The sequence below is a fragment of the Solea solea genome, chromosome 10, assembly GCF_958295425.1.
Source record: "Solea solea chromosome 10, fSolSol10.1, whole genome shotgun sequence".
In the NCBI taxonomy this organism is placed as follows: Eukaryota; Metazoa; Chordata; class Actinopteri; order Pleuronectiformes; family Soleidae; genus Solea; species Solea solea.
Genome location: NC_081143.1, coordinates 5,994,686 through 6,021,963, shown reverse-complemented (window position 1 = coordinate 6,021,963; position 27,278 = coordinate 5,994,686). Strand labels below are relative to the sequence as shown.

Sequence of the window (27,278 nt, the reverse complement as noted above, 5' to 3'; positions counted from 1 at the left end):
ATTAAGGCGGTAATGTTTTGCGGTGCAAGGGAGTCTGTTATTTTTGAGGGACTATTTGTACTTGGTTTGGACATTTGCTTCTGTGCTGACTTAAACAGGGACACATATTTAAATATTCTGTCACTCTCTCTCAAACACGCACAACAGAGCTGTGCCTTGTGGAACACACAAAAACAAACGCTACAACTTGAGCCACACTTTTATAGTATTTTTGTGAGAGATTCTGCCCATTTCATTTTTTTTATTCCATGTGTAAACAGAGACTTGATGGCACTACAACAGGGGGAAAAACCTTTTGTTACACTAATACATGCTCTCATGCATGTTACACAATACACACTGACTCACAGACACACAAGCAGACAGTGGCAGAGAGGATTGCATTTAATGGCATTTTGTTTTCATGTTTAGACCCATTAAAGTGCGTGTACTGTAAAGTGATAAAAAAAATCTCTGCAGACATAAAAAAACAGCACTAAAGTAGCAGATCTCAAAAATGTTCTTGTTTACATTTCCTTTGTCCTTGTCAACAATAAATGAAACAATTTGATTTGATTAATTAACTGCTTTTAACTACTTTTGATCATTTTTGTATCTTTTTGCCATTCTATGACACCAGCGCGTCAAACACAGGGGTTTACCACTGTTGACCATAACAATGTGGAAAAAATGTCACATTGAGAAACAGTGATGGGAATCTTTCAGAAGGTTCTGACATCGCACAGACTAAACGGTTAATAAGAGACAAAATCAACTGATTGGTCAATGTAACTCCAATGTAACTCCATAATATCCTCTTTATTTACCAAATAAGAGTGAGGACATCCTCTTATTAAGCCTTAATGTCTGACTTTAGTTCCTCTTTATTGCTGCACATCTCCATCCGTCACACTGGTGTGGTCCTTCTGTTGGCTGCACAGTTCCCGGGCAGCACGTCTGTGTTGTTATGAGCAGCTGTGGCGGTTAAATCATCCACAGCAATGTCGACGTTTCCGTCTTTGATTGGACAGGTTAATGTGTACAGCATGAATTCTGAGTCCACTGTCACTGGACCACAGACTTTGGATTCAGCGGAGAGGGACGGCTCTCGGTCTTGCATCAAGGATGCTCGAAAGGACTGTGTAGTCGAGTCCCCGGCGCTGTGGTTGCTCCTGGAACTGTAGCGGCGGGAGCGGTTCTGGTAGTAGCGGTTGCGATAGTAGGATGAGCTGCGGGAGATGGGCGGCTTTGTGAGTGAAGGCCGGCCTTTGGTGCGCAGCTGCCTGTGTTTCTCAATGAACACGTGCACTGCCAGGACGCCCACCATCTCTGCCAGCACGAAGGACAAAGCCCCAAAATAAAAAGACCAGCCATACGAGTAGCTCTTCTTGTTGTCACTCTGGCTGGGGTCACCTGAGTTGGCTGATATGTACACAATGATGCCAATGATGTTACTGAGACCTGGAAGAGTTTGAGGGGAAGAATAAGGTCAAACAATGAAACCTTCTTTGCAGCTTTCAACTCAAGGTTGTCAGGTATTTTGAGAAACTAGTCCCACATGAATGAAAAAGGAGAAATTCACAATATAAATGGTGAAAAGAGCATATTTGTGTGTATTTTGTTGTTGGCTTACTCATCACAGGTGATGGTTTGGCTAACTTAAGCTGAAGTCTGTATGTTAACTGGGCTTTTGTGTTTCATTAACAAAGCAGAAGTCTGTTCACGTCCATCTTCATGCTAACTTTCCTCTCTACTGGCTGTGCTGCTTAGAGCGATGATTATTATGACTGGGCTGGAAAAAGAATGCGCTCCCTCATGTGGCTAAGAGGTGTACTGCAGACATGATTTTAGGAAAACCCTGGAAGAAATTCTGCATTTATTTTGCAACCTCAGAAATAACTGCTCTGTAGTAGATTTTAAAGTGTGTCAAGGACAACCTTTAAAATCAACACAAAAACCACCAAAGTAACGTATCTAATGTGATCAGGTCACGATGCTGCAGAAGGTGGTGCTCGTTTCTGACCTGCAGAGACAAAGAGTATGCCCGCGCTGAGGATAACGTTGTAGCGCGACTTGTAGAACTCACTGGCAGCCACACACACGCCTCCGAGAAATAACAACCCCACACTGAGGATGGGGAAGAGGCTGGAGGCTCGAACTGCTCCTGAGGAGAGGAGAGAGGAGAAGGAAATATAGTTTATACAACATTCAAACACTTGACTTACATTCCAGCTGTTATATATTATTGCAACTGTAAATTCAGCTTTCTGAGCTACATCAGAGAAATCGCAGTGAGATACACAGATATTTATGGGGAGTAGATCACTTGATCTACATTACAATTAAATGTAATGTAATGTAATTTTTATACTATATAAGTAGGGGAGACGTTATAAAATGGGTCAGTTGTAACACATTAAATTTTAGGTTAGGAATCACCCGATTCACTTTCCACATGCTCAAGAATTAGCACCGTGTAGCAAATTTCAAAGAAAATGTAGGAAAAAACGAATTTTGAGGTAAAAAAAGGTTTTTTTTACTTTTGTAAAGGCATTACCTTTGTTGTATTTTAATTCCTGAGACTTAATTCATGTTCATTTTTTGTCTATTTAGATATTTCTTATGCAAGTTGCTTGTGCTAAAGAGTTAGCTGCTAGCTGTAAGGTATGCTAGTTCATGGCTACAAGAGTCTAGGTTAGTTGTAACAGTTAGTTAGTTAGTTAGTTAGTTAGTTAGGTTTTCTTTAAATTTCAGTATGCCTAGGTCCTGGAAAAGAAAGACTTAGCGGCGGTGCCTCTCGACATTTTGTATATGGTATGTACATTTCCACTGGACCCTGAGGTTCGTTTACTGCCCAGAAACTTACAGAAATCCTTTGAAATGTATTGCGATAAAGTGGAAATCAGACACGCCCCCCCCCCCCCCCATTAAAATGTGTCTCTCTGAAATTAACAGCTGTGTTCCCCCTAGAGAAGATAACTTATTGGATGTAGAAAAAAAGTAAGATATAAGTAAAATAACCATTTTTAAATTATATAGAAGTCCAGTCATTCGTCTGAAACTATTGCGAGAGACACAACTTGCTTCACAGTGACGTGTGCTGATGTTACCTACGTAGTAAATACTCTGCAGCATCCTGCTCGTAGTCTGCATCTTCAGCAAAGTGATCAATGTCCTTGCAAACGCCACGAAACGTTCCTGCAGAGAAGACAAAAGGAACACATTACCGTACGTCCAATTTCCGAATACATGACACATACTGTATGATTTTTGGAAGTGAGGAAGATCTTTGACCTTAGACCATTCATTGTATTGCTAATTATGCTTAGTTATTCCATCTAATGAACAGTTTCATAGTGAGTTCTTCAGCTTCAGGCCTCAACTAACAAACATTTTCATTTGATATTGTGCATAAATATGAGGATATCTGCCTATCAACCTAGAGAAGTCTTTATTCATATACATATTCAACATATTAAAATTTCCACCAATATTATTTGTCACTTTATCACAGAATTATGAGTTTCCTCACCTTTGTCAGCACTCATAGCACAAAATAGTAAGTAATATCTAAATACAGTAATTAAATGGGAAGCCTTAGGTGAAATCATTTCTCGGGAGCCTCTAATGCGGTTTCCTGCTCCCTGTAACCTTTGGTCCTGTGCTGCCTTTCAACATTTGCACACACAGGGAATTATTGATAACTCTGTTCCCATGTGCTGCACTGATTGAACAGTATTGATGATGTGACTCAGTCACCGTGGTAACCGAAACGCATTTAAATTTAAAATGAACAGTGAGGATGTCAGATGAGGCTGATTTGCAGATCATGTTTTTAATCAGATTATTACAGAATAAAACATGGTAGCTGATATGATAATCACCCAGCTCCAATATCACACATACAGAACATTATCTTTTTTCTTTGCCTTTATTGTGTCATTATTAAGAGTTCTGTCATTAGCCACTGATTAAAAAAAAACAAAAACAAATAATAATTGTGAAAAAATGGATTCAAGGCAAAAGTTTAATTATATTTGGTGATAGATATATTAATATTTTATGATGGTATTTTATGAAGCGTACACGATCACTTTGCTACATTTCAATTCCAATTGAACCACTTTGGAGCTTAAAGCTGCAGCACAGGGAGTGACTGTACACAAGAGATGAAAACGTCAACAGAAAATTAGCAAATCAAAACAAACCGGAGATAAAGGGTGAGATAAAGCAATAAATAATTCAAAATGTAATTTCACTCCATCACACATGCAGGACGCGAAATCCTCTCCCTATAAGGCCTCTACTTGAATCTTGCACGCAATCCAATTCCAACACAAAGCTTATAAATCGCATAGAATAGAATAGAATAGAATAGAATAAAATAGGAAAATTGTAGAGCAGTTCAAGTGAATGTCTGTGGTTTGGTCAGTTTGTTGAATTAAGACGACTGATGGCGTTTGGGACAAAGGATTTTTGAAAACACCTTTGGCTAAGGGGACACAGCAGCGTCTCCCGCATTTCAGAAGCTCATACTGTGCAGAAATTGGTTGTGAGCCGTCAGCCAAGATTTCTCTGGCTTTCTTCCTCATCCTTTGTGTGTACAGTTGGCTCAGACACAATTTTGCTCGTCTGTCGTCTGTCGGCTGCAGGAGAGCACTTTCTCCTCTAAGACTTCCGGTGTTAGTCTTTTGGCTTTTTGGTCTAAGACATAAAGAGAGTAAAGAAGCGGCTACAGATGCTTTAACTGTACACCTTTGGCTCAGAGAGCCACTTAGAGGAGCATTAGATCAGAACAAAGTTACATCAACAATTACATGCTTTTTCTTATTTCTTAATGTAATTATCCACATTTGATATACATGGTGTGTTGTGTGTGGGGCGTTGCCAAATAAATGTCATAATAAACAATTACTTATAACTTAAAGGGTTTTTGAAGTGTGGCTGTATGAGGCACAGACACAGAGAAAGCACTGACTTTGCCGTGTATGCTGCTGCCACTGGGAACCACCTAAGACACCGACGTTGGCACTGAAAATACGACAATACAGGGAAAAACTTTTAAATTTTTTTTAGCCACTTATCAAAAGGCTCCTCAATGTCCTAAGAGTATGTGTGCCTCTTTTCTGACAGGAAACTGAAGTTTTAGTCACTTTGTAAACTGTTCTTTTTCCTGCACCTACGTCCATAAAGAAAATCTGTGATTTTACATCACAGCACAATGAGTCGTTGATCCTTCATTAATAAGTTCATATGTGTGATTTTCCTTCCTTCATTTACATGAAAGACACAAACTTACAGTATTTAATGAAGCAGTCGTAGCAGAAGCTGCCAAGTCCATGTGAGCTATAAACACACGCTGATTTTCTCTGTGGACGTTTGTGCATTTTTTCAAGTATTTGCCACGTGTGTATGTTTTAATTACTCACTTAACGTTGATCTACTCAAACTAATATTAGGTGTCACATAGCAGGCAGTGAACGTGGTCAGAAATGTTCTATTGTGACATGGGCCGTCACAGGAATGGACAATAACTCAATAACAACGTGTATCACAATCATTTTCTTCTTCAATGTATAACAAAGGTTCAGAATATATACACTTTGAAATGTTTCTCTATTTATTAGAATTGTAAAACCACAATAAAGTTTCTAAAACCAAATCTTTAACCATCTGACATGATATTACAATAATTATTTAGATCACTCAGATCAGTTTATTACCAGACTCACTAAAAAAATAAAATAAACACAAGATTATCGACTGATTTGCAACTTTTTTTTAATAGTGATGACATTTTTGTCGACTTTAAACATTGTGTTTCCATGTCTGTATTATTAGATTGTCTAAGACCATGTTTCTCAAACTGTGGTATGTGTACCACCAGTTGTACGCGAGCTTCCTCTGGTGGTATTTGGAGGAAAATCAGAAAATACTGTTCAAATAACGAAAAAAATAAAAAATTTTAAAAATAAATTAAATAATAATAATAAGCCACGTTATCTCTCACTCCATCTTAATCTAATTTCACTATACCAGTGTGTGAAGTATATGTGAGGAAGAGGAGGATGAATTATCTTATTGGGAATAAATCTGAATAAATCTTTGCTCGGCTTATTTACACCACTGTGTTTTAACTTTGGTGATAATGGTGTTAGAGATCAGTATTTGTTTAGTATAACAATGTTTTAGAACCACTGATGTAAGATGTGGTTAATGATCTATTTCCACTGTGGAGACTTTTGTATAAAGTGTATTACTCACCTTCAGTGCAGCAGGTCCTCCACAGACCAGAGTGGGTCAGGACCTCCTCGTTCTTGCGGACGGTCTCGTTGTCGTTCTGGCTCTTGGAGCGACACATCCCGCGGGAGTACAGCCAGTAGTCCGTGCCCACAGCGATGGTCATGAGGCTGAAGGCGCAGAAAGCCCCCGCCGTGGTCAGCAGCATCATCACACCGCGGTTACACAGCCTCATGTCCACACCGGAGGACGAAGCTCAGAGTTTTCAGCACCTTTCATCTGCTTCTGCTGCTGCTGCTGCTGCTGGGATGTTTCCATGACAGACGGGGATGAAATGACGCTGTGTCACAAATCATTAAGTTAAAACAAACCGAGACATTTCCTGCATGGAAGAAAAAGTAGTTGAGAGAGAAAGATGGAGCCACAGCGGCGTGTTCTCTGGACACAAAGTGGTTTATAGGAGATCAGCTCTGCTGGACTCTAACTACAGGATAACCCCGCCTCCATATCTCTCTGCGTGTGTGTGTGTGTGTGTGTGTGTGTACTCTTTTCTGGCATAAACACTGACCTTTTCAGGACCAGGAGTCCTCATGGAGACCAAAACCTGGTCCTAATGAGGCAGAACCTAATTTCTGAGGAACTGATTTAGGATTAAGATTTGAATAGTTGTTAGGTTAAAGGTTAGGGTTTAGAATTGACTGGTTTAGGTCAGCGATCAGCAACTGGTGGCCCGTGGGCCAAAACTGGCCGCCAGCATTAATATTAATGTTATAATAAAAAGTACTGCGAGCAATACAAAAAAAGTATTGCTAGTGCAAGGGAACGCAAAAAAGTATTGCAAGTGCGAGGGAACGCAAAAAATATTGTGAGTGCAAGGGAACGCAAAAAGAGTATTGCCAGGGAACACAGTGAAAAGTATTGCGAGGGGGAACACAAAAACGCAAGTCTGGTCTAAAAATATTTCCCAGCGTGAACCTAACCAGGCTCCATAGAATAAAAGAAAATCAGATTTTTACATGACAGAATTCAGCGCTTTGTATTCTGGAGAAAAAACATGAACTGAGTCAAAGACACGAGTCCCAGTGTGTAGCAAATTCAAGTGACTTTAACACATCTGTTGAACCATTTTGTACAAGATTGAATAGTTTAGATTTGAAGTCAAAAGGTGAGTGGAAATATTATGAAGCTATGATATTTTGGCCCATGTATTCAATTGCTTAGAAATAAATTGACCCTAGCCCTAATTTACTTGCCAACCCCCTGGTTTTGGCTCTTTAAATGAATGGATGTCAATGTGGTGTCCTATGAAGTGTGTGTGTGTCTTTTTGAGGATATTTATAAACATTTGCGTTTCTTGAATGTAAATTTTATACATAAAAACTGTAGTTGCTGCAAACTGCTGTTGTTTAATTCTATCTGAAAGGAATTTTGTAATCATACTTTATATTTAATATATTTGTATCTATGTTATTGCTGCTGTTTTAAAAATAAATAAATCACTGACTCCATGAAGACAAAAATTGAACTTACATCCACACACATTTAAATATTTCCATCCAGCTTTGTGGCCGAGTTCACCTGCAAATAAGGCGCTGTCACAGGAATATGAAATTAATGAGATTTTGAATATTTAAGGCTTTGAATATAAAGTGAGTGAGGAAATGAAAGCAAATCTATGGCTGCCTTTTTATTTCAGTCATATCACTTACCTGTCACCTAAGAAGCCACAACAATGAAGGAAGTGCACAAATATCTTTGGTTTGTGTCCGTTGACCTCAAACGTGGCAGGTGTGTAGCTCAGAACCAAAGATGGTTCAGTGTCACATGCAGATTTGTGCACAGATATTTAGTTTAAATGGTAACAGATGAAATCAAAGGTCAGACTTAAATGTTTTTTTGTTTATTATATATTTTTACGTATCAAAAGAAACACTTTTGGCCATTTTACTGTAGTACTGTACTGCAGGGTTAGTATTTATGCTGCGTCTGAAGGACGTGAATACGTCCTCTACTGCGTGCTGAAAATAAGACACAGAGGTACTGAAATGGTATCATGATCATTCATTTTAATGAAGGTGTTTCTCACGCGCAGGTTAAGACGGCGCATGCAACACATGAATACTGACCTGTCGCACAATTGTTTCAGGTTGCTTTATAAAAGTTTCCCTTCTTTCCATACTCCCCCCTTTTCCTTCTCTCTCTGCCTTTTGCATAGTAAACACTTTATCCACCCTCCTTTCCCTCCTCCCTCTTGTCTTACTGATCTCACCCCCTCCCCCCCCAGTTCATTCTAATTAAAACCATACAAATGTAAACGTCGACTGGAAACAAAAGGAAGGAACAGAGACGAGGAAATAAAGACCAGAGATCTAATGAAGAGGTAAGAGAACGAGGGAGAGGAGGAGAACAAAAGGAAAATGAAAAGTAAACTTGACAGCAGAGAATTCCTGACAGGGGGGTGAAGGGTGATCGAGAAGTGTGTCAGAACATGAAAACCACTTCTATCTCTAGATCCCATTCCTATTTACACACACACGGAAACACAACTCGTACAGAGTATACATACATCTACTTTATATGTTCATTTCACTTTGCTCCGCGCTTTGGAAAAGCAAACTCTCAGCCACGCACATTTCCACATATATTCGGAGACGGCATACACGGCAGTCGCTGGAGTGGAAACGGAAAAACGTGATTTGAGCGTGGACATTTCAAAACGGACTTGCATCGATAAAGTTCCTCCTCCACGACGTCAAAATAAACGCAAATCTTGAAGAACTACTGTACCAACAAATATGGCATGCATAGAGGAGCTGCACCACAAAGACTGTATAGGCTTACACAGCACTAACCCACTGTTGACACAGTGCCATAGAGAAAAGAGAAAGAGAGAGATTAAGCCAGAGACAGAGACAGAGACACTTCATACATCGCTGCCTAACAGGTATTTGGGGATTTCTTTTTTTCTTTTTCTTTTTGCATCAATTTGGAAGACGAGACGTGCTTAAGACTAAGTTTACGACTAACTTAGACGTGAGGTTAAAAATCAGGGCCCTGTTCTTCGTACATGGAAAACATGGAGTATCTTATTATTATTATTTTTTACTTTTGATTCTCTGAAACTCTTTCATGTCAGTGGGAGAGTTTCGTTGACCACAGTGAACGTGTGGAGCACCATGTAGCACACACTGATGCTGGTCAAATGCAGGAAACAAGCCTTAAATGACATGGAGGACATGGGTCTGTGAACACGCTTGTCCTGGTGAATGAGAGCGGGGAGGGAGCCCACCTCACACACTGTGCCAGTGCCGGCACAAAGATCAACACATCGATTGTAAAACTGCTTTCAAAAAGAGCCAAAACGAGCCGCGTGAGAGTAGACGCCATTGTTGACACACTGGCCCGAAGTAATCGAGCCACGCTTTGGAGAACAGGGCGATGGCGGACGTTCACATTTCAAAAACCTTCCTTCCCTTCCCAACCACGGCCCGCACGGACACGCGTGTGCCAGCGTACGCGAGCACACACATGATTTATTGATCGTGGAATGTTCATGACACAACTTTTACAGGCCTGAAGAGAGGGAAATCAAGTAAACAAACATGCGCTGTTGTCGATCGATAAGAGCACGCGCACACACACAGAGACACACACACACTCACTGTGACCCTAGATCGTCAGTCACTGTATCGACCTGCTCACCATGAATTCTACACAAGCCTGGAGTTTTTAGGACTTTATGTCCTGTGTTTGTAGATGTGAATGTGGACCAGTTGTGGTCATTTATGATTATTGTCCACTTTGAATGGGTGAGAGGTGAGTTTGAAGATGTGTGTGTGTGTGTGTGTGTGTTAGAGTGGCTCTAGTCCAGGTGGCAGTGCCGGTGACATGGTCGTCTAGTCTTCTGGGAAATGGAACTGGTCTGGAGGAAAGTCTTTTTTCTGAGCTCCTCACACTTGTATAATAAACTCAGGGTTGGTATAGGAGAAGCCATCAAACTCATTCTGGTCCAGGTTCATGATGAATAGCTTGTCCGTCGGCGTCAGCTCAACCGCCATCTTTGTGAACTCCTTGTCAAAGTTGCCGACGTCACTGCGAGATTTCTGCCACAGAGAGAAGAGGAGGGGGAGGAGTTAGAAATAGAACGAACGTGTACCGTTTAAGGACACGGTCGACAAGAAGCAACACGGACAAGTGGCGCAAGAGAAGCACAAAGATGAAGAGGCCAGGTAGGGTGAGTGGTTCAGCAAACAGAGAGACATGCTTTAATCATCTGGAGAGGTGGGACAAGACACAAGTCAATGTTTCAATCCAAAAATCGGTTTCATTCATTACAGGCACTGGATTTTACCCCAGATACCAAACCTCTAAAATAATTTATACACAGAAAGTAATCATTTGAGCTCCAACCTATTGAGCTACACCAATAAAATCATCTAAGATATAATGGAAAACAGTGAGAGGAGCTATGTTTCTGCACTGGATAGTTCTCCTAAAGGTATAGCAGGCAGGCTCTTGTTTTGGTGTTATTGATTAGTAACCTTTCAGCATCATGGACATCTTTTACCATTTACTGTATGCTCCTTTATGGGTATGTCAGACAGACACTTCTCTGTAGAGAAACTTGGGAGTGCGGCTACATTGGAGGAGAAGAAGAGGAGTACATCTTCCACCAGTGGTCATGAATCAAAGACGTTTTCTAGTCCAAATCTAGCATAGTCCACACCTCTGATAATCTGTAAATGGCTGCACCACAGTCAGTCCAAACTGAGCAAAACACACCGATTGTTCCACTGACGACTACAAGTTGACAAAGACAAAACACACCCGGCTGACGACAAACCCCAGCGACAGAGATGCAGAAAGATCCAGACAAACAACTTGAGCCAGAGAGAGGAAATGTTCTGGTGCAGAACAGACAAGGACAGATTAAACAGACCAAACCACAACCGGACACACACATCACACAAAGCATTTAGTTTCCTACCTCCTGGTTTTGTCTCATCACAGGGCTTCCAGTTGAAATGAGGAGCAGAAACCTTTTCCATCTCTACCACAGGTCCCCGAACTCACCACTAATGCAGCCCATTTTGTTTGCTGTTTGTCTAATAGATTTATTTTCCTCTAAATTTTGTGTAGAGGTGAAGCAGGACCAAAGGAAGAATCCAATTAAGAGGGCAATTTTAATATTGCAACACGGGGGGGGGGGGGGGGGGGAATCATACAATCTAAGCTCTGTGTTACTAAAAAGTTAGTTTTCATGGGCTCAGACATTTTTGAAAACCTCAGCATAAACAACTTGTGAACTCTGAGCTTTTAAGGACCTACAATGTCCTAAAAAATGACATAAAACAAGGTAAACTGGACCATATTTGATAGGAGTGGGAATTGCAGACACCACAATACGATAATTAAGTCACAATATGACATTATCACGGTATTGAAGTCACAATATGATATTATCACGGTATTTATGTCACAATATGATATTATCACGATATTTAAGTCATGATATAATATTATCATATTTAAGTCACAATGCGATATTATCACGATATTTAAGTCACAATATATTATCATGATATTTAAGTCACATTGCGATATTATCCCGATATTTAAGTCACAATGCGATATTATCACAGTATTTAAGTCATAATATGATATTATCACGATATTTAAGTCACAATGCGATATTATTGCGATATTTAAGTCACAATGCAGTATTATCGCGATATTTAAGTCACAATGCGATATTATCACGATATTTAAGTCACAATATGATATTATCACGATATTTAAGTCACAATGCAATTTAAGTCACGATATATTTTCACAATATTTAAGTCATGATATATTATCACGATATTTGAGTTACGATATGATATAACGATATTGCAAAATACTAAACTAAAATAACACTAAAAAGTACTATTTGCGACATCATCTATTGCAATACTCATACAACAGCTCTATTGAGCACTTGGCACCATCTACTGGACTGAAACGTCAATAGATTGTTTATATGCTAATCCACAAAACATTTATTTGTGACATCAGTTAAAAAAATTATATCCCAAAAAAAAAACGATACTTGGTGTCTCATAAGCATTATAATATCACCATACAGTATTTTGAGATATTTCACTGTATCGATTCTCCACCACCCCTCAGATTTGGGGGCAGCGAGGAGATTATTAGCTTAGCATTAAGATTTAAAGGGAAAAAATTGAATTGCCCAGCACTCACCCTTATGTAAAACCACACATCGTGACACAAAACCTGAACATAAGATTCAGATGCTTGTGCTAAGCTAAGGTAGCATCTCCTAGCTTCATCTTCATTTTCACAACATAAGCTTGGAATTAGCCCCCCGCGACCTTCATGTGGAGGATAGAGCGGTAGAAGATGGGTGGGTGGGTGAGATGGAAGTCATTTCCTCATAGAAAGAGATAGTACTGAAGTATATCCTAAATGTTCAAACTATTTCTTCACACTGTAATCTGGGTGGAGCGGCAGTAACAAGTCAGACACAGCAGAGGTCTGGTAGGCACCAGTGAGTATATTATCAGCTTCCACTCATACAGGACAATTACACAATCTACAGTAGCATCTCTCATTCTGAACAATTTATCCAAGAAACTCTCCGATATAGAACGCAATATATATCCTTTTTTTTCTCCTTTGTGATTTCCTCTCCTTAAGCCGCCATCGATTAGTCACCTTTACCATCATCACAACAAGCTCTGACTTTTTTCATCATCTTTTATCAGCAAGCATTTTTGTACAACAGAAACAAATCTTCGATGTCACCATGCTGCTTTTGTGATACAAGCTCAATAAACAAGATTTGACACGTTACTACCTTGCATCATTACACAGTTACAAAAGAAAAAGTACAACCTGACACAATGAAACACTTGTCCTCTCAGACAGTTCATATCATAAATGAAAAGGATTTCCCCGGGGCCATACATTGTTCGAGAAGAGAGTACTTATAATGCATATTCTAATAATTATACATGTACTGCAAAATGGCACAAGATGGCTGCCCTTCCTACTAGTTGTTGAGGGCAGTATTTCTTTTTTTCTCAGTATGATTCTGAACACTCTTTTTGGCACTTCTGAACATCCTGTTTCTGTAGACTCACAAGACTCTATGGGCTTCATCATGAGTGACATATTGGTTGCCAACAAGCTGAAAGATATGCTGTCTGTCATTAAAAACACAGTGTGACTGTTTTCAGTGATGGATAAGTAGAAAAAGTAACGAGCTTTCAGTCAAAACTCTCTTGACGCAGATTTACACTCTTGCAATGTATAAAGACTTCCATCCTCAGTTAAAATCAAATCATTTTTATATCACCACAACACTGACTGAACACTAGGTGAAGGAGTATTTGGTCAAAATGACAAAAATAACGTCCACATAGGGAAAGAAACAGGTCCGTTTTTTTTAAACTCACACTGGAGCAATAATGTGGTAAAAGTACACGTCGGGATGTTATGAATAGGTCGTTTTTGTGTATATGCAGTGACAGGGAGGGTGAAATAGAGACATGTCAAGTTCAGGCCGACCCCGAGGTCCGACATGAACCCCCGCCGGTCTGAGAAACCGGGACATGTCTACACTGACGACAGACACGCAGCCGGAGCTGATATTAGAGAAGCAGCAGTGTAACACGACATGTTAAACCACAGTAAACGGAGAACAGTGTTGCACACTGCTGCAAACAAGACTAGTCTCTGCTGGCAACGTAACGTCTCAAGTCCTTAATGTCTGCATTTTCAAAGGAATAGTTTGGCATTTTACAGAAATGATGCTTTCTTTGTGAAATTCAGAGGAGCGTTGTGGCAACGCTCATATCCGCTAATTAACTGTTGACTGTTTTCCAACAACTCGTGCTAATTATAGTTCAACCGCTGCAGGGGATGAGAGCACAACAACACAGTGTAATTAAATCATCCAAACCAAATGTTTATGTCTTTTTTTCTTTGACATTTTCACTGCTTTCCACTTTTTATGTGCAATTGAAAATGGCAGGAGTATGGACTGCAAACAAAGATTAGAGCAGAGAGTGATGGAAGGATTGCTTCCATGATTAGAAGTCACAGTGATCGTTGTGGGTACCGCTAAGTGAAAGAGAACTAAAAACAAGACATGGCAGGTATTGCTTTGCTGAGGAGAGTTTAGCTTTAAATGTTGTATTGGCTTCATCGTTTGACATGAGACACTCACCTTTCAGTCCCTTCATTATTTCCCATATTAAGAAGAAGGTTTTTGAGTCTATGCTAAACGAAGCTAATAACTCTAAATAATGTCTAAAAATGAGATCGATATGAATCCAATGTGTTTAATAAAATGCCAAACTATTTCTTTAATGTTTCGCATTAATGCAGCCTGGATCACGGTGATTTTTATTTGATTTTATTCTCTCTGAGGTCGAGGGGATAACTAGTGCAGCTCGGTGATATGTGGCATGGTCAGTGAGTTGTGTGAGGGTACTCAGGGTTAACAAATGAGAAGCCTTGGAATTCTTCCTGGTCCAGGTTGGCTATAAGCTCCTGATCTGGGGGGGTCAGCTCTGGGGGATGGCGTGTGAAAAAGCGATCAAAGTTCTCAGCATCACGCCCACACTGCCATGGAGAGGAGAGGAGAGAGAGAGAGAGAGAGAGACAGAGATGGAGAGATGGGGGATGGCGTGAGTTTGATGAGGGATGTGGAGAAAAAAATGGACAACAACAAACAACAAAGAGAAAAAAGAGAAATACAACTAAAAACATGGCATCAACCAATCAAATCACTCACAGCCGAAACTGTGGATTTCCATTGGTCCATATGTCAGCCAGTGATATCTCAGCATCATCATTGGTGACTACACCAACAAATCCCACCTCTGTATTTGTCAGAGTAGTGACCAATGGCAGGTGATGGTTGGGTTTGGGGGATGAGCGAGCTAATCGTTTCTATAACTTACCTGTAAAGTTTCACTAGTGTGCTACTCCTTTCCTTACTGGCTCACATTTAACATCTTGTGTGTGTTAACGTGTGTGTGTGTGTGTGTGTGTGTGTGTGTGTGTGTGATACTCACAGATTTAGGTTTGAAAGGCGGCTGAACCTCTTTATTTTCCAGTTTTTCCCAGTCTATGTAACGGAAGAAGGCATGCTCCTTGATGTCTCTCTCCCCCTCTGGACCACAGCCCAGACGCTTACCTGGGTGTTTGGTCATCAGCTAAAATCACACACACACACACACACGCACAGTACTGTAAATGATGCAGTCCAATGACGTACATAGAACATTTTAATTAGCTTCTCAACAACGAGATGAACGAAAGATGGAAAAATCTGTTCTTTTATCTTCTTGTCAAACCTGCAGTGACATGAAATAAAAAAACACTCACTGGCATTTGACTCTTAAGTTGACATTTTGAACAGTTGTTTATTTACACAGCAGGCAGATTTAGAACACGATTATATTGATTTGGATGTCAGGTCAAACATTCTCTCAGACTAGATTTTGATTTTTGATCTACGCAGATAAGAAAACATCAATCTCCACGACACTAAATGCTCCACTACATTCCTCCAGCTAGGCGATGGTATCTTTGTTTGGTGTTGAGCAGGTTTTCTAGAGCTTAAGACCAGAACACTACAATAGAGATGCAGTGCAGACGGTTAAACCATGAGCTGAAACTCACCGTGAAACTCCATAAAGCAGAGAAGGTCAAATATAATATAACTGCAACTCACTGACAAATAATTGAGTATACTTGTTAAGTCCATAAAATTACCCAGAAAATAATGATCGGTGTTTCCCAAACCTCAAAATGATGATGTTCTTAAAAGTCTTATGTTGTAGAGGAGAACGATGCTCTGGTGCGGTGTGATTTCAAAAAATGAGCCCTACATACATACATACATACATACATATACATATATATATATATATGTGTGTATATATGTATAGAGAGAGAAGTCTCAACATGAACCCTCACCCCCTTGCAGATGGCAACAGCTTCTTTGGACATGGATTTAGGGTAAGAGACATGATGCTCCATGATCGACTGGAACAGCTCATCTTCATCCTCCCCGTCAAAAGGCGGCTGCAGAGGTAAAAAAAACAAAACTCTTTATACTCCAAGAAAACAGCACTGCTTAACTGGAAAAATAGGAAAAATAGACCTAATAACACAACATATATGAGTGGAACAACAATCAGCTGCACAAAAAACAGCTTTCTTGTTTGTTACCATTGTCTGTCTTTCTCTCCACTTTTTCTTTCTTGTTTGTTGTTGTCTGTCTGGACTTTTTTGTTGTTGCTTATTTTAACCATATAAGGGCCAGAAAATGTCCTGTGAGTAAGTGCTTTTGCCCATTTTTCCAGAATAACTTTTAATATCTGGCAGTTATTTACACTTTACTGCATGTTAAAATACTGTAATACTGTTTAAAAGGAAGAAAAACAAAACATTTTATTTTGAGTGTTAAATTTGAACAGTGTATCACATACTTAAAATAACATTTGTTTGTTGTTGTTGAGTCTTTGTCTCAATGATCAAAAACAGGGAACTATTACACAGACGCAAACTTGTGGTCTGTGATACGCTCCGTGTTAAAGAGTGGATTTTTGAGTGTATAACGGAAGAATCATAATTTTCTGTTCTTATTACTGGAGTTTTCCTTAAAAGAAAATGTGCAAACAAACCTGTCCAGCAAGCATTTCATACAGCAGTACCCCAAAGGCCCACCAGTCCACAGATTTCCCATAAGGCTGATAAGCTATAATCTGCAAGACACGATGGTAAAAACGAGCAACGGTAAATAAAACGCAGCAGTCAGCTAATAAACATCATGAAAAAAAAACATCTGTAAACAAAAAATACCTCTGGAGCGATGTAGTCTGGCGTTCCACAGAAAGTCTTTGTGGTAACGCCATCCAACATGTTCTCTTTACACATGCCAAAGTCTGCAATCTTTATATGGCCCTCAGAGTCCAGCATCACATTGTCCAGCTTTAGATCCCTAACAACGCACACACACACACACACACACGGTTATTGACACACTTGTTTTGTGAAATGCTTGTTGATTGCACCGAGTGACTCACGCTGACTCACCGATACACAATGCCTTTGGAGTGAAGGAAGAAGAGTCCAATGGCAATTTCTGCAGCATAAAAACTGAAATACAGACATTTTGTGAACACATTTGAGTCACAGTCTGGTATGTGACACGTGTCAAACATGACATACTTTTAAAGAGAATCTAACTTCTAGTAGCACTGTACTGGATATGTAAGATATGAATGGTAGTATAAGTAAGTATGTGAGATTTCAGCCTTTTTTTGTTAAAAGTAAATCACATTTCAATTAAAAGTTATCAGCTTAATGCGTAAACCTATTCATTGCACCCTTCATCGTGAAAAGCAGAGCACAGAGGATCGTACTAGAGCAGGAAATGATGTCAAATGAGAGGACGAAAGGGTTAGAGACACATTAAAACATCCCATTATTCAACTCTTCTCTGTGAGTGTACTCACACAGCATGAGGCTCCTTGAACTTGCCGACCTGTTGGATTTGGTACATGAGGTCTCCTCCATTTATATACTCCATCACAAAGTACAATCGGTCCTAGAGCACAAAGAAGAAGGGGTGAGACGCGTTGCAACGCTTCAGCGTGTGCTCGTCTCGGTCAGTGATGTCATGCTGCTCTACCATGGTTTGGAAACACGAGTGCAGTTGAGTGAGGAAGGGTGGTTTCCCGGCCAGAGCCAGGACTCTTTTCTCCACCATGGTGCACTCCACATCGTCGTCCTGGATCACCACGTCTTTCTTCAAGATCTTGACGGCGTACAACTCATCCGTCCCCTTCCTCTCTGCCAGCATCACCTGCGGAAATGAATGTGAAGTTCACCAATGAAATATCAGGACTGCTGGTTCCACATTCTCCACCGTGAGGCGCGTGAACCACCTTGCCAAAGCTGCCTTTTCCCAGAACCATGATGAAGTTGAAGTCTGAGAGCTTGACGCGGTCCTGGTTGCCGTTGCTGTCGTACTTGTACATCGAGGAGGACGACGAGGAGTCTGTGGGCTTGCCTGGACCGACCCGTGCCCTCTACGGAGAGAAGGAAAGGGAGATTATTAAGGGGATTACACACCACAAAGGACAAATTAAGCCTAATTCCATTTTGGATCTGTTACTGTGCGTCTTACCTCAAACTTTTGCCGTAGCTCTTCATTGCCGTCCTCTCCATCTGGCTGCACAGGAACATTGAAGTATTCCCCTTCCTCCTGAGACAGCATCTTAAACCTAATCCACGGAATTAAAACACAGCAATGTCATGGATTATCTGCAGACTGTGACAATACAGCTCTTGAGATAAATCGTCTGGATTTCAGTGTCCGTCTCCCATTTCCTCAGCCCGTCTTCTTACCATCCATCGACCCCTTGTTTCTGTAGCTCTGAGATGCCAAAGGAGAGGGATCCCATGAAGTCGTTCCTGCTGGTCAAATCCCAGTCCCACACCTCCACTGACAGACGGCGGTCTTTGTCACTTTCCTTTAGGTTGCTGAGAAACGAGAGAAAAGGGGAACGACAGTCAGAGGAAAGGACAGAAAGTGCATTCTTTAAACCAACACTTGATCTCAAAGCCACAACTAAGCCTGTCTTGATGTTGACACGATTATGTGATTGCAACTATTTGTGGTAACCATACAGTACGTATTTTGCCTCAGAAATATCATATTTTAGTGACCCAGTATTTCAGTGTCTTCTGCTGAGGTTTAATGAATGAGGAGCTTTAGCGCCACAGACTCTAAACACAATAAACCTTGAGGTGCTTGACTATGCGATGGGTTGAGTTAGGGTGCTTTCACACCTACAGTAGCTTGGTGTTCTGAATCTGGGGATTCTAGAGATTGGTTCTAATGAGGTTACAGCAATCGAATGCCGTTCCGACACAAATCAACCAGACTGAGACCGACTAGAGAGGGTGGAATTGCTCAACGGAGCGGTTCCTCTGCAGTGGGTACACAATATATGAGTCCTATCAGCTGCATTTAACCACGAACTGCTACGACCAACAGTTCCACCACCGGTAACAACTCTGGTAGAGGATGCGTCTCCAGAAAACTCAGACTGTCCGGTGAATATGTCATTATACATCTTCTGACCCAATTGTTTTCAACCATAATTGCAATGAACAAAGGCTGCAACTGGTTTATTCTACTTTTACATTCATATCTTTAAGTCGTGTTAATAAAACTCCAATACGCCTATATATTGAATTGAATTGAATTGAATGACTTTATTCCTTTATTCCTTTATTCCTTTATTCCTATATATCCTTTATTCCTATATATCCGTCTATTGAAACTGTCAAACTCTACAGCAGTGACAGTTGTTCAGGCCTGAGTCTTTCTGATTAGAACAGAACAGCCTGAAAAACAACGAGCAGAAGCAGGAAGAAGAACGAGGACAGGGTCACTTGTGTGAGCTCCCGTTTGCCGCTCGCTTATGTAACTGAAAACGAGGCCAATAGAGTTGCTCTGAACCAAACAAAATCATGTTCAAACGATGCCAGAAATACACTGAACTATGTGTTAAAGTACAGAACAATGGATGTCTCACAAAGTGAAGGTCTCATTCCAGGTGGGGTTGAGGCAACATTTGATGGTCTTGGTCTTCTGCTTGCTCTCACTCTTGGGATCTGGGATGAGTTTGAGCTTGACGTACGGGTCTGACAGACCATTGGGGTCCATGGGCACCAGGTTCCTCGCCTCTTTGACTGGGAAGTGGAGGACGTCGGGAGACATGGATAAAAATAAGCGGTGGAGAGAGAGAGAGAGAGAAGTTAGGCCTTTGTCCTTCGCAGAGGACGGCAGGAGGTGAAGTGGGATTCTGTCCTGCCCTAAATAACTGTGGCTACATTTGACAACACTTAACAACAGTTTAGTTTCTGTTCCATAATCAATCCACAGCTGTCTGAGAGAGGGAGGGAGGGAGGGAGGGAGGGAGGGAGGGAGAGAGAGCGAGAGAGAGAGAGAGGTAGCACGTGGCTGCCCATCACAGTGGTGATGTGGGTCAATCGTTGGACCATCGATCGACTAATGGCCTTTCCAGTTTTAGTCTTAGGCCGATAAAGAGCTCTGGGAGGTGCTCTCTCTCTCTCTCTCTCTCTCTCTCTCTCTCTCTCTCTCTCTCTCTCGTACTCTCCCTCTTTCTGTGTGTGTGTGTCAGACAGCAAACGTGAATGTAAAGACGCAAACAGACGGGGCGAGCACTCACTGATGACGGTGAGAGTGTCCTCGGCGATCTGAGCAGAGATCTGGATGCGTCCTCTCCTCTCCGTGTGATCTGTCCCACACAGGCTTGGGACGTTGGCCACACATCGCTTGTGGATGTTCATCATACAGTCTGAACACACACACACACAGACACACAAAGACACAGGTCACAAAACCCTCTCACCCTCTGAAACCATACATCAACAGTCTGTCCTCAAACCCTCAAATGACTTCTGATTTTAAGTAAAACTAAATGTTTCAAACAATGAAAATAAGGATGCACTTGTGTCCACATGTAATCGCTGCTGACGTGTGTCTTTAAAACACGGTGCAGTGAATCTGCAATAATTGACCTTGATTTTACATTGATTTAGATTCACTGTCAGATAAACACGAGCGTTTTTGATGTTAAAAAACGAGTCCTCAGACTGTCCACTAGATGTCCCTGGATTCCAGCCCTGAAAGCTCTACAGAAGACGGTCAACCAATCACTGCACAATCAGTCCATACTTAAAACATGATGCCATCTATATTTTCTCCGTACTTTGATAAAAGTTGCTCTCATCAGCTTTGAATGAAGCTTAAAGACTTTCTGATTGAAATTTACTGGTTTTATTTTGAAGAGTAAAAGAAGACACCGTGGCATCAGGCAAGGAAAACTGCTAAATTAAGTAAATAATGGCAATTTGCAGGTGACCTGCATGTGACCTTTAAAAAATGACATATGTGAGAGGTGTTTTGACCATAATACAACCCTTATTTTGAGTATTTCTCTAAAAAAGGCCCATTTATTTTGCCAACAGGGGTTTTAAGACTTAAGACACTATATCATGTAAACCTGTGATAGATAAAGCAGCTGACATGTGTTAAGACCAATGTCCATTTGCACAGACTCTGTCCCTCTCAGACACAGATACATACGGTCACATTTCATGCCCTGGTGTAACAGCCCGTAGAGGAGGGAGCCGCAGTGGTCACAGAAGGTGGGGCTGGAGTACGTGTGGACCTTAAACTTGTGTTTACTGCGAGGATCCTGCACATTTACAAACACCAAAAGAGAGGAGACACATTATTCAGCATGAGAGGGATCCAGGTGGAAGAGCAGAGCTGCAGGCAACAGTTAGTATCAGTCAGTAATCAGCTTTTTAAAACAAAGTTCAGCCTCTTAAGAAAATTTGACTCTTTTTTCCTATTCCTCGACGACATGGAGGAAATTTTGTTGGTAGACAAAACAAGGCATATTAGAGGTCACTTTGAGCTTTGGGAAACATCAATCAATACTTTACTATTCTACAGAGAACCATTTCTGGAACAAACAACTGCAAACAATTAGAGACGCAACTCACAACTATTTATTTTTATCTTGTTTGGTTCATAAAATGTTGACGTCATGATGTTCTCCAATGTCTTATTTTACCTATAAACCAAAATAATCCGTTTTAATTAGGGCTGCAACAACTATCCGATTAATGAATTATTAATCGATTACTAAATGAATCATCAACTATTGTGATTCTGGTTTCTTTTCAATTAAATCATTAAAACTGAATCATTTGAATTGTGGACAAAATAAGACATTCAAGAATGTCATCATTTCCAGGTTTGGGAAACACAGATAAAGATTTTTCACCATTTTCTGGCATTTTACGGACCAAACAAGTACTCGATTAATCAAGAAAATAATCAACAGATTAAGCAAAAAAACATTAACATTTAAGAAGCTGAAAAATCAGAAAGCTTGTTTTATTATCAATAAAAACAACAACACTCAAACCGATAATCCATTATCAAAATGGTTGACAATTTATTCAGTAATTGATTAATAACCATTCCAATAATCAATAATATAACAGCCCTGCCAGGTGCTTTTCCCCCTGCAGTTCTTCTATTGATTGAAAACAGACAGTAACATAGTTCCGCTTGTGTTTGCCCGTGAACTAAACCATGATCCAAATAAAGCACCATAATGTTTCTTTCATGCTTTAGCCTGAATGCAACTCCTGATGTTGCACGATGGAGCCTGCATTACTGTGCGTGTGCGTTTGTTTGTGCGTGTTCCGCTCGTGTGTGCGTGGGTTGTCTCTGGGTACTTCAGCTTCCTCCCACGGTCCAAAGACATGCAGATCGAGGTTACTTGAACAACTCTTAACTGACAGTATGTAGCAAGCTGTCCAGGGAGGAAGAACCCTGCATCTCCTATAATGACCCTCAAGGACAAGCAGTATATATATATATACACATATATATATATATATATATATATGGATGGACGGACAGATGGATGGAATGATGTTTTAACAGCAAAGCAGCTACCTCTACAGACAATCTACATCTTCCCTACATCCAGCTTTCACTTCAGTCATTAATAGTCATTAATAGTGATTGGCCTCAAACACAGTGGTTCAACATATTTGATCTTTCTTGCCACACAACTCTCAAAAAACACACGTATACAAAACCTTTCTTTTTTTAAGCAGTTGAATCAAAAACCATAGACTGAAACCACCAGGGGGCGACTCTGCCGGATGCAAACAGAGACGTCCGTTTGAATGGAAGTCAGTGGGAGAATAAACCAATTTGTCACCCGATTCACAACGTTAGTAAACATTTCCCTGAAGAGTCGAGGGCCCGATCACTAGTTTAAGGATTTTTTTTCAATAGAACATGATGTCAATTTTGTAAATGATGTTCCCTGTTAGAGGAAAACAGACAACGGGTTCAAAATCTCAGGGCTTCACTGTGGCAGAACAAAAAACTACGTCCATTATAACAGAGTGTAGGCTAAAAACAACACACACACACACACACATAGACACGCACAGCGAGGGGTTGAGCTCAAACAACAAAAAGCATCCTGTAATCAACAGCACACGTGTGTCTGCCTTGATTTTGTCTCTCCGCCTAAATTTAGCCTTCATCATTACATGAGAACAAAAACACAATATTCAGATAAAGAAAACAACAGCGAGGAGGAGATAGAAATGATATTAAATGTAATGTAAGAAAAACAAGGAAAAAAGAAAATCAAGACACATCAGTGGACATTCAGGCAAAGTATGGTGCTGAGTCACCGATGGCTGGTGTGTCTCTGTGTGTGTGTGTGTGTCTGTAAGAGACTGAGAGGACAATTTGATTCAAACCTCATTCTGGACTGGTTTTTAAGGGTTTGATTTAAGGGTTAGACTTGGGTTAAGGTTAAAGGTTAATGTCCCTGTAAGGCAAATACAGAGATTCTACTCTTCACACATTATATATGTCAGACAATTGCGGGGTGACCAATAAAATCAGTTTCTCTCCAGTCTCGTGATTTTGTAGCCGTACCATTCACTCACGAGTCACTGCACCTGCTACACAAATGCACAGAACACCTCGTTTACATTTCCTAAAATGAGGTGGAGAAGAAGAACAGAAAGAAGCCTCGTGCTTTGAGGCTGCAGGTGCCGCTGACAGAGACCCAGAGCGGTGTGCAGTTGAAGCAGCTCTGTGTTTGTGTACAGTCTGTTGTTACACTGCAACAAGGGGGGGAAACATCTCTACGTATGAGTTTTAAATGCGTATTGTTTTCATTTTAAAACGTCTCAACTTTTCAACTATTATTTAAATTGGCTAGTGTCACTTTTTCACTTTACAGGGACTTTAAAGTGGATGATTTTTGCACGTGTGATGGTATGCATTATGTCCACAGTCAGAATGGTGTGCAGGAATGTGTGTGTGTGTGTGTGTAAAATGATGTGCCACTCACACATGTGTGCGTGTGTGTCAATGAGAGATGTTGGCTCATTAACCTGAGGCAGCCAGGCGGCACATTCTCTCCTCACTGACATGTCTCTGTGATTTGGAGCCAACAGGTCAGCAGTGTGTACCTGGTAATCCTTGTGTAGTGGGGACCTCAATCTGTTCACACAGTCACATTATGGGGACTTGTCTTCACAATGAGGACAAAAACCAAATTTCCCCATCAAGTAAATTACATTTATTAAAAAGGTGAAGCCATGTTTTAAAGTTAGTCTGAGGTCAGGGTTAGGCCAGTAGCAATTACGGTTGAGGTTAGAGTAAGTCTGCGGGAAGTGAATGTAAGTCAATGTAATGTCCTCTGAAGTCATGGAAACCTGTGTGTGTGTGTGTGTGTGTAAGGGTATCTGTGAAGATCAAAACACTTAGAAACGTAAGGAAGTGAGGACATTTTTGGCTGGTCCTCACATTCTGTCACCACTTAAAGAGCTTTTCTGGGGTTAAGACCTGGTTTTAGGGCTAGGCATTAAAAGTGGTGATGGTTAAAGGGTTGTTCCCCCTTTTTTTTCCAGATCTTTTACTTTTATTTGCTTTGAAGGAAGTGACGTCGACTTTTTGTCCATTTCATTGAACTTTTTCAATCCTAAATTTTTCAATCCTAACTTTCTCTGTACTATGTTTGTACTACTACAAACATGGTATATCATATAAAAACGGTAAGATAACTTGTCTGCGTCGATTTTGAGTTAAAATTTCAGGGCTTCAGTCGACCAAGAATTTCTTTGGTTGATTACAGCCCTACTGGATGTTAGTAAAAAAACTGTATATTTTCTGGGTGAAGTGGTTCAGGGGTTTAGTCCTCACAAGTGCATAAAGACAAAATATATGTGTGTTTTCATTAAGGAGCACAAACAGGAACCAACGTGTGCGCACACACACACACACACACACACACATAAGTAAAAGCAGCTGCTGATCTTGCTAATGTTATTAACAAGTGTGAGTGAAATCATTAACTATCAGCACGATTAATTTTTAACTTGAACACGAGTGATCGGCTTCAGTGTGCAGACAGGAAATAACACTACGCTAAGAATGAATGAAACAAGTCATGTGCACATGTGTTTTTGTTTTGTTTTAAACTCACATCTGACGCAGGTCCCTTGTCGGCCCCAGGACACGAGAAGGTGACAAACTCATGACAGCGTTTATGGACTACAAAACAGCACACTGAGGAGAGAGAGAGAGAAAAAGCAATAATTATCAACTCATGTTTTCTTACAATGACAAACAATAACACAACAGCAACAAATACGTGACTCAATGTCAATTGTGCGACATTAATCTCTGCACAACAGGCCGCTCGTATTTCAGCACTTACCATTTTGTCCCCTTCTCGCTTTTCAATGTCTATATTTAGTGTTTCGCTGCTTGACTTTACGTGATTTTAATTTCATTATTTCACAGCACGATGGAACATCTCACAATCACACTCCATAACATTAAAGCTGCAAAAGGAAACTTCCCACGTCGACAGCCTCTGAAGGCAGCAGGCTCCGATTTGACTGTAGTGACTGACTGTGCTGCATGTTCTCGGCCTAATATAGCACATGGATGCTGGGCCCCTGAAGAAGGAAACTACAGAGACACAAAGTACTTTGGAAGATGCTCAGTCACTGATGGTGAGGACAGAAACAGGACTGGGTCCTTTTTCCTGAATCCATGCAACAACCTGCTCAGAATAATCGGTTTGACGCTTTTTTCATGATTAAAACAAGATTTCCGATTGTTTAAGCTCCTTAAATGTGAATATTTTCTTCATTTCTTTGCTCTGGGTAACAAAGAAATCATTAAAAGTCAATCATTTGGTTTGTGGACAAAATAAGACATTTGAGAACACCACCATTTCCAGGTTTGACGAACACCGATCAACATTTTTTAAGGTTTTCTGATATTCTGAACACCAAGCGATTATATTATATTATTATATATCATATATATATATTATATATTATATATATATATATTGTATATATACTGTACTATACAGTTGTAACACGGCTTGGTACAGCACAGTTCGACTCGAACATTGCTTTTCCATTAGCGATAGTACCTGGTACTTTTTTAGTACCTGCTCCGGCGAGGTTCCAAGCGAACTGAGCTGATACTAAAATGTGACATCGTCAGACGGCCGGCCTCTGATTGGTCAGAAAGTGTCGCCACTGGAAGAGTCATGAGCTCGACGTCCAACACGGGAAACAAACTGAACAATGTCGAACTGTAGATCAGTTAAAGATACATATAACATTTAGCGAGGGCATGTAAATAATCTCAATATTTAACAGAAGAATCTGATGGATTTAGCGACAGCACTGTTGAAAGCCGGCGATCGTGAGCCGAATCACAACCCGTTCAAGTCTTCCGATTGTTTAAGCTTCTTAGATGTGAATATTTTCTTCATTTCTTTGCTCTGGGTAACAAAGAAATCCTTAAAAGTTGATCATTTTTGATTTGTGGACAAAACAAGACATTTGAGAACATCCATCATTTCCAGGTTTGACGAACACCAATCAACATTTTTTAAGGTTTTCTGATATTTTATGGACAGATCGATTATGAAAAGAAGCGTTAGTTGCAGCTCTAATAGTAATGGAAAACAAATCGCACCATGTAGAGTCGAGTTGTGGTGTGCCGAGCCGTGCTACAACTGTATCGTGGAAAAGCTCCATGGGACTGGCTCACCCCTAGTCAAAGAAGCCAAAAACATCATTTGTGAGGTGACCTTGACCTTTGACTGATGAGTCCAAGTAAACATCCATCCATTCATCTTCTACCGCTTTATTTTCTACCTCAGGGTCACAGGGGGGCGCTGGTGCCAAACCCAGCTGACATGGGGTAAGGTGTCCAGGGCTTCACCATCAGACAAACCCCTATCCGCTCTCATAGTCAATGTGGAGTGTCCCATTTCCCCTAATCCCCAAATCTGCATGTTTTTTGGACTGTGGGGAGAACATGCTAACTCCATGCTGAGAGGCCTTGT

General features: G+C 40.6%; 2 protein-coding genes across 3 annotated transcripts in view; both read right to left on the bottom strand.

The window, feature by feature from the left end:
- Positions 1-373: 373 nt before the first annotated feature.
- cacng3a (calcium channel, voltage-dependent, gamma subunit 3a) lies at positions 374-6,672 on the bottom strand. Its single transcript, XM_058641033.1, has 4 exons — positions 6,244-6,672; positions 3,094-3,177; positions 2,003-2,143; positions 374-1,440 (listed from the first exon to the last, which is right to left on the bottom strand). Exons 1-4 carry the CDS (start codon positions 6,452-6,454, stop codon positions 887-889), a joined length of 990 nt encoding a protein of 329 aa, XP_058497016.1. The 5' UTR covers positions 6,455-6,672; the 3' UTR covers positions 374-886.
- Positions 6,673-8,270: 1,598 nt separating this feature from the next.
- The window catches only part of LOC131466875 (protein kinase C beta type), a 34,358-nt gene continuing 15,350 nt past the window's right edge, over positions 8,271-27,278 (bottom strand). Inside the window, exons 3-17 of one of the 2 annotated variants that reach the window (XM_058640446.1) lie at positions 25,386-25,468; positions 21,428-21,539; positions 20,508-20,636; positions 19,851-20,007; positions 18,655-18,789; positions 18,434-18,530; positions 18,192-18,335; positions 17,936-18,109; positions 17,760-17,851; positions 17,338-17,400; positions 17,104-17,242; positions 16,926-17,006; positions 16,216-16,323; positions 15,309-15,449; positions 8,271-10,322 (exon numbers count right to left, since the gene is read on the bottom strand). In XM_058640446.1, the coding sequence (XP_058496429.1) occupies positions 10,170-10,322; positions 15,309-15,449; positions 16,216-16,323; positions 16,926-17,006; positions 17,104-17,242; positions 17,338-17,400; positions 17,760-17,851; positions 17,936-18,109; positions 18,192-18,335; positions 18,434-18,530; positions 18,655-18,789; positions 19,851-20,007; positions 20,508-20,636; positions 21,428-21,539; positions 25,386-25,468 (1,808 nt within the window). In that variant the 3' untranslated portion in view covers positions 8,271-10,169. Of the gene's footprint in view, positions 10,323-12,758; positions 14,854-15,308; positions 15,450-16,215; positions 16,324-16,925; positions 17,007-17,103; positions 17,243-17,337; positions 17,401-17,759; positions 17,852-17,935; positions 18,110-18,191; positions 18,336-18,433; positions 18,531-18,654; positions 18,790-19,850; positions 20,008-20,507; positions 20,637-21,427; positions 21,540-25,385; positions 25,469-27,278 lie in introns of those variants that run through there. The other variant, XM_058640445.1, reaches the window with a different exon arrangement.